Source organism: Morone saxatilis, unplaced genomic scaffold (genome assembly GCF_004916995.1).
Source record: "Morone saxatilis isolate NCDOM2014 unplaced genomic scaffold, NCSU_SB_2.0 Contig21, whole genome shotgun sequence".
NCBI lineage: Eukaryota > Metazoa > Chordata > Actinopteri > Moronidae > Morone > Morone saxatilis.
In genome coordinates, this window is record NW_023339774.1 from 6559352 (window position 1) to 6567336 (window position 7985).

Below are 7985 nucleotides of genomic sequence, written 5' to 3' on the forward strand. Positions count from 1 at the left end.
ATGTAGGCAAAATTAGGCAGCAAAATTTTAAAAAATTACATATATTTAACATTCTTTGTTTGTATCTCTGGAGTATTCGAATGAGGCTGACAATACACAAGTATATATTTACATTATAATTTTCATAAACACAAAAGTCAGTCAATTATTCTTATTGTTGACCTAAAGAGCGACAAGACAATAAAAAAACAGAACTGCATATGAATTTGTAAATCAATCTTTAATACAAATTTCTTTCAAAATGGAAAATGGATTCACACATGGTTCAAAGGGTCAACGACATTTTATTGATACTGCAATTTATTTAAGGTTCTAACATTTTCACATCAATCCATCATTACCATGGTAGTTCGGACACTAGCAGAAGTAACACAAACAAAGGAGACCTTCACTGAGGAGACTGTCAGCCTCTACTGGCCTAACAAAGAACTAAAATAATGAACATCATGGTCTCATTTGTTAGTGGCAATCATACCACTATATTTGATGATAAATTGATAAAGTCATACCTTTAACTCAAAATCCATTCTATTCAAACTTCATGAAATGTAGACAGAGCATTAACAGTACACGCTAACTATGAAAAATAAATGTTCAGTAACAGTACTCAGTCACGTGAGCCTATGCTCGTCTCTCATCAGTGTTCAGAACCATCAGTGGTTCTTTCAGACAGTGTTTGTCATATGACTGTTTTTCCCCTACTGTGTTTTTAATTGTCAAATATCTTCATGTATACGCGTTTTCTCCTCAACCATGAATTCATCTCAAATGTCACTTAACAGAAACTGGTGGCACTAGTCCACAGGGGAGTTTTTGGACGCGAAGGGTGGCACCGCTTCCCAGCATTGATTGCTGCTGGCTGCATCTGATTGGACAAACGCTTTCTGCTCCGGGATTTCCAAATGGATCAACATGGCAGCTTGTTTGGAAACTTTCTCTTATTTTACAGAAATAGTTCTCCGTAATGTGTTCCTGAAGACATTTTAAGTGAGAAATATGCCATGCAGTTCCTGAATCTGTCTTCATTTTACATAGACAACATTACAATGTTACGTTAGTTTCAAAGTTTTTCATGAGTTTCCAGATGTGGCAAGTTGCGTTACAGGACGCCCCTGATGTGCATGAAGTAGCAAAGACCTCTACCTTATGCAAATGAGGGGCAGTAAACATGGCATCCTGTCCCTCAAAAAGCACCGCAGCGCACGGCTGCTCACATAGAAAATGAATGGGCCGCGTGGAAACGACTGATCCTGTGGACACGTGCTTTAACGATGCTACTAAACAATTAACATTTACCTGGTGGGACTCTTGTTTTTTGGAATGTGTATACACTGTATGAAAGAAGGGAAATCATGTTACCTGTGTAGTGGTAAATCAGTGTGAAGACTGCTAAACCTGCTCAGACGCTCAAAAGGATGATAAGCATTATTCTTCCGATATACTGTTGTGCTGTAAGTGTACATACACTGTATGCATTACTTACTTCAAAAATAAATGTTTATCATCATAGTGCAAAACTAATAAAGTCATTCTAAAATGCATTTCTAAAAAAATTATAACTGGTTATGGTTTTGGTCTTAACTTTCTACATTTTGACTGGAATGGTCTGGACCACAACACTGCAACTAACTACAGAAGGAGAACAAAACAAACCACATCATCAACCAAAGTAGAAAAAAAATACATCACTGAATACTTAGAAAATAGAAAATATCTGCTGTGCGCTGTGTGATTATCATTAAATAAACAGGCAAAAAAAAACAGTGGAAAACTACTGCAGTGCATTTTTTCTTTCTTTGACCTCAACATTCACATTCTTGATTGTACATCTGTTGTCTTTCCCTCCTGGGAAACACCAAAGCAACCTCATATATCTGAGAACTTTCAGTCACATCTTCCCAGCATTACCAATCACCCTCATTACATTTACATCTGTTGTGATCACAGACATATTGTCCTACCTCATAATTACCGCCGCTCTATGTCTACTAAGCAAAGATAGTGCTGCTGCAAACTACAGAGGGCAATCCGTGAACAAATAAAGGCAGATTATGTAGGATTGGAGCAACTGAGTGACGTTTATGATCCTAAACAGATGTGTACAATAGCTTGATATACAGTGAGTGTACAAGATATAGTCATAGAGCTGTTAACCTCTGATTAGCTTTAGGTTAATCTGAGATTCTTATCCAGGTGACCGCTGGATACAAGTGGTCCCAACACTGGCCATTCTGGGCCATGTGTTTTTGAAATGTCTGAGCCAATAATACGCCTGGAATTCACCGGGGGGGTGCTCTCTCTCTCTCTGTTATGGAAAGAACAGATGGAGCTAATATGTTGTATACTCAGTGTACAGTTGACACACTCGGGCAGGATTAAAAAGTCAGTCTTCAATCAGATGGGCTTATATAGTAAGGTGGTGACATACTTCTTCTTATAGCGATGTGTCGCACTGAGCACCATCACTCCATCCTGTAAAGGAGAAAGATAACATGGAGGAAAAATGTACTGTACAGATACATTGTAAACAATGAAATGCATGCTTACAGCTTAGATACAAGTGGGCCAATGGGAGCAACGCTATCAGTCATACAGTAAGTACTATTTGCAGTGCCACTATACTGTAAACCACAGAGATTAGTGGGAGGACCACCCACTAATCTTGACAACCCACTCTGCTCAGTAATCCCTGTCAACAATGAGGCAATATAATGTCTACCACTCCTATATTCCTGTTCTTAATTTCATAGAGAGAGAGACTCTTCTGTAGCTATCAAGCTGCAATACAGTCTACTGCTGTTAGGACCCATGTGTAGGATTTAGTGGCATCTAGTGGTGTAGCTGCAGATTGCAACTCACTTGCTTCACCCGCACTTTTCCAACAAGAGAGACTATGAACAGAAGGAATAATTACAGAAAGTAAAAACTGTTTCAGTGTATGTACGGACAGGTTAGTGTTTCTTTTAAAGGTCTTTCACCAGTGAGTCACAGGAGGGCTTATATTGTGAAGCAGCTGCAGAAGGTGCAGCCTTATTGATGGGGGTCACCAACCCATTGTTAGTGAAAATGATCTACTGTAAATGATGGGACATTTTTCCTTTTAGCATGCTGTTCTTGTTGAATGGGAAAAGCTCTGATTCCAATTGCACACAGTACAGGTCAGGTGTCCCCACTCCCCAACGTCCCATAGTTTTTCTTGTAGTGCCCTGTTTATTCTAATATTTTGCAGGAAAAAAATATGGCTTTCTATTCAGCTTATTTCAGTCTAATAGCTATGAAATGATCCAATAAGCATGCCATTTAGCTGCAGCTGTAAGCCATAACAAAGGGAGTCAGCAGTCAGCATGATTTGGGAATTTTTAGCATCTTGAAAATAACACAAGAATGGTCTTGTTTATTTTTTTGTTTATATACTGTAGGTACACTGCAGCATTTTATCTGCTCCTGTACAAGTGTTTTTTATTACAGCTGCAAAGCTCCTGACGCCTGAGTTGCTTGCAAGAGAAAGATACATACTAAAAACAAAAACAATCCTTACAAACTAAGCCTACTGCAATATAAGTCAAGAACTACTACTACTGCTGTCAGCTGAAATGGAAAATACTGTGTGTGGGTTAGACTCTTGCTTGTGTGTATTTTTTTTTTTTACTTTCTGACACAGCTGTTAGTATTTATAGCTCAACATGCACCTTTAGTTTGTTTTTCCTGCCACAATGTGGGAAAAGGGGCAATCATCTGTCCTTCAGCTCGCCTATTAGCAGCCTGTTATCATTGTCGGCACTCCATATATACGATCTGCTGCGCAAGCTACATGCAAGCTCACTATCAGCTGCAGCAACTCACAGCTGGTCATTTATCAAGTGTCGCCATGGAAAGTATTCCCACATTCCAGCAGCCACATGGCGCTGAATAATAGCAAAACAAAAAATGTTTGGGGTGTGATTCAGTCAACTTGAGACCTTACCTTAATGGAGAGAGCATAGAGGTGGTTGAGCATGACATGGTTGGGTTCTGGGAGTAATGCAGGGTCACACTGGATATGAAAAAAAAACATGTTTAATGTTTCTACTGAATTCTGTAGATCTTTAGATACATATAGAGACGTTGTTCAATGCTTGACAAACGTCTATGACAGAAATGCTTCTTTTTCAAAAAACCTATTAAATATTTGGACTACATTATCTATATATTGTCATGTGACAGTTACAGCACAAAATAAAGAACAAGAAGTTCATTATTTCAGGAAAACAATTGTGAGCTACTTACAGAAATTCCAGTGTCTTTGTTGAGGATGACCTGTAACAGGTGAGGTGGGAGTATGGGTGGAGACTTAATCTTTTCTTCCTGTTTAGGTACATAGGCATCCTGGTGATACGGCCCGGGAGGAGAGCTAGAGAGGTCTGATTGGGGAAAGGAGGAGAGGCAGAGAGAGAGTGGAACATCATTTTCGAACCTTTCCACAGACCTGTTTATAAATCAAAGCCTCCTTTTCGCAAAAAAGGCACTGCGATACACATCACTGAATCTGGAGCACTCACCTGACATGTCAGAGCATTTCTGCGAGTCTACCATTAGAGCGTCGAACACCTCAAAGTCAGTTTTCTTCACCTGGATGACGTTGTTGACTGTCCCAAGTTGACTGGTTATAACTGGCTGTGAGGAAACACGAGACAATCAAATTCACAACAAGCCCAAAAGTATAAACCAGCCAGACACAGTATCATTTCTATTATTAATAACCACTGTCTAAGGCAAGGCAAATTACAGGTCAACAATAATTCAACTCTAATTGCTTGTAGGGCTGCACATTGATAATATGTACATATTGGCAATATCTCCAAATGCTATATCCAATTTGCAGGGGTGACAAAAGAGAATTATAATGAAGTACTGTAATTCTGAAAAGGTGCCCTGGCCTACAAATCTTCTTCTCCAGATTTAAGAGAACATGTTTGTTTGGTACAGTCCCTTGAATTTTAATAGGTAAAATTTTAGTCCCACACTAATCGTGAATCATATCACAATCGCATTATCTGTATCCCAATATGACATTTTTACCATGTCGTGCAGCCCTAATTGCTTGTTAAATACATAGCGTAATAGATATGGTCTAGATAATGGAGAAGAACTGCTGACCTCAGCTGGGTCGTGGGTCCACTGGCCATCCACATAAAACTTGTACTGATGCTCCCCTTCAGGTAGATCAACAATGGCCACAAAGGTGTTCTGACTTTGACAGATGACAAGAGAGAGCATTTGGCACAAAAGAGAGTTAACACAGTATTTCTCCATAGGTCTTTAACCACATCAATAATATGTATGCCCGCTAGTTAGGGAGCTAAATTTAAAGTCATTCTTTCAAGTCATTGAACTGGGCCTACAAAACCATTCAGAGATGTTTTATGAGTGTCGACTGTTGTTAGTTTAAATGGCAAATGGTTAACGTTTTCCTATAAAACAGCTAGTAATGAGTCTGGAATTATAATAGAAAAAAAATTGAGTTTAGGACGCCTGATCACCTTCTTATAAGGGGAATCTTGTTGGCCCAGTTGTTGAAGGATCCAGAGATGTAGACTTCCTTTCCATCTCCTGTCCACCGAAAGACCGTCGGTCGGTCTAAAGTCGGCCCTTTGTCATCTGCTTCCAAGTCTTGCTGCCATGCAAGGAACTCCTCTTTCTCTAAAGGAGCCTGAAATACCAATCAAACAACAAGCATTCATTAAGATGCTCCTTTATTGATTCCCCCGTGGGAGAAATTCAAGTTTGACACAGCAGCACAAGGGAGCAGTGCAAAACGTAGAGAAGTGTAAAAATATGATGAAGAATATTAAAATAAAATGATGAAGATATAATAGAAAATATAAAGAACTATAATGAAAATACATACACTATATGCAGTATGCAAGAAAGAAACATGGAGTGCAAAAAATATTTCAAACAGTGCGGAACTAACGGATTTATAATTTATCTGACATATAAAATGTCTTGGGGCAGAACCATGCTGGCAACAGATAAACTATCTGTGATAGCAGCACAACTTACTTTCATGTCTTCACCGTGAAAAATATCTGCATCCTCTGGGCTGTCCATCAGAATTTTTGGCCTCTCTCCCTCCTTGGTACCCCTGCTGTCCCTCCGCTGAGCCTTCTCCCCCTGGCCCATGGCAGCCCTCTCGCTGCTTGTATTCCCCATGGCTTTGTCTTCTTGTGGGCTGGTGCAAAGTCACTGAGTGAGCAGGAGTTTTACAGCTAAGCAGCAACTCAGAGAACAACGCACAATATCTGACATTTCTTTTTTTCAAATAAGGTCATTAATCATTAATAGCAGCTGCTGGAGCACTGGCAATAAAAAGTTGCTTTTTAAGATCGCATGACTCAAATGAGAAAGATAAAAAAAAAGTTACACCTTGAGGACTACCTAGAATGATTTACAATGAGTGCACCGGCAGGACAAGTGAACTAAAATGGTGGCAAATGACGAGCAGCCGTGGGTCAGACTCAGAACCACGTAGAACCACGTAGAGGGACTTGGCAGGCTTATAGTCCACATCTGACAGCTGAATTTACCAGGTCTTTGCACAATACGGCTTTAAGAACAAAACCTACTGTATGATCTTAACACAATCTCTGCAGCTGCGGGAACTGAATGGAACTGGACGAGCATTTGTCAGTGCACCACCCGCCAGGCGCCCGCATTGTTCTACTTGAAGCATTTTGTTATGCTAGGCTCCGAATTATCCTTGCATAGCATTTCTTTCAGCATGATATCTACTCTCATTAAAGGACCTTTACCATTGTCAGACTATAACACTGTGTTTGTTCTGAACAGTTTCCCTACCTTCATTTAACTACCGTATAAAACAATCAAGATTATTATATTGGCTGTGTTAGTAAGCAAGGGTAACATAACCTTGACAAAATAAATGCAGATTTGGCATTTACAGTAATGGATTACCCATTTCCAGGATGAGTGCATATTGAGTTTCATATGAAGTGAAACCAACTGCCAGAGATGACCTTGAAAGGTTGTTTCAAATTGTGAAAAGACTTAGAAATTAAATAGATTTAAAGCAACATCATTTCTTTTTATCATTTCCAACAAGTGTTACTGGAACATGTTTGGTGATGCAGTACTGTTTGTTGTCATTAATACTAAAACACAGTTTAAGGTTACGTGAGGGCTCGTGTTACTAGCTGTTCTGGTGTAATATACCAAAAACAAACACATCAGATAACGATTTACCAAAAGCTCTTATTTTATATTAATGCCATTAAGAACAAAAGCAGTTTTCCCAGGGTATTTTTTCCACTGTATGACAGTAACACGCTTTTGAATAAAGCAACAGACATGGTGTTCCGACAATAATCATATGAAGAAGTAATAAGATGCAGCAGCATTAACGCTGTGCCACGACTTCATGTCCACTCCACCAGCGACAGGCGCAGCGTAATGTTGACATTAGCCAGCAGAGGCAGGTAGACGCTCCGTTAGCTCATCTTAAAAGCCGAAAGCACAAAAATAAACTCAATTACTCGTGAGATTATCGCTTGATTTCGCTCGTATTGGCTGGGCTGCAGATAGTTCATTTCGGGTCCATGCCTCAGGAGCAATAAGAGCTGGCAGACGGTGTAGTTTACTAAAGCTAACGTTGGTTAGCAGCTAGCTATCATCAGTGTGTTGTTAGCCGGCTGGACGTCCTGTTAATATAAACGCAACTACTGGCTGCTACACGGAGGAGCTACCAGTTCAAACAATGCATGCACCGACTATACATACAGACAGTCGTGAAGCCTTTTACCTGAAAAGCGTTTGCCGTCGTAGCTGCCAGCTTTAGCTCCTCAGACTCATTTCACCGGAGAACAAAACAAAACATTTCGTCATGCTAAACAAACACACCCCCTGCTTTGCGCACGCGCAATAGATCAAACATTAAAAACAAGCCTCCCATAATTAAACACTGCTGAATAATCAGCCCCACATGCACA

At 39.8% G+C, this 7985-nt stretch overlaps 2 protein-coding genes across 2 annotated transcripts in view; both read right to left on the reverse strand.

The window, feature by feature from the left end:
* The window catches only part of LOC118332677 (phospholipase A2, minor isoenzyme-like), a 10285-nt gene extending 2393 nt beyond the window's left edge, over positions 1-7892 (reverse strand). The window contains exon 1 of the mRNA XM_035668072.1: positions 7799-7892. The gene's annotated coding sequence lies outside the window, so the exon portion shown is untranslated. The remainder of the gene's footprint in view (positions 1-7798) is intronic.
* prkab1a (protein kinase, AMP-activated, beta 1 non-catalytic subunit, a) lies at positions 2284-7903 on the reverse strand. The gene is made up of 8 exons (XM_035668071.1): positions 7799-7903; positions 6043-6225; positions 5520-5689; positions 5137-5230; positions 4539-4653; positions 4267-4400; positions 3965-4033; positions 2284-2472 (listed from the first exon to the last, which is right to left on the reverse strand). Exons 2-8 carry the CDS (start codon positions 6190-6192, stop codon positions 2395-2397), a joined length of 810 nt encoding a protein of 269 aa, XP_035523964.1. The 5' UTR covers positions 6193-6225; positions 7799-7903; the 3' UTR covers positions 2284-2394.
* Between the last annotated feature and the right edge of the window lie 82 nt (positions 7904-7985).

Coding starts and splice junctions, on each gene's coding strand:
- prkab1a (XM_035668071.1), bottom strand. CDS start 6,192: ATGGGGAATACAAGCAGCGAGAGGGCTGCCATGGGCCAGGGGGAGAAG. Junction 4,654..5,136: donor GGACCCACGACCCAGCTGAG/GTCAGCAGTTCT, acceptor GTTTCCTCACAG/CCAGTTATAACCAGTCAACT. Junction 4,401..4,538: donor GAAATGCTCTGACATGTCAG/GTGAGTGCTCCA, acceptor TTCCCCAATCAG/ACCTCTCTAGCTCTCCTCCC.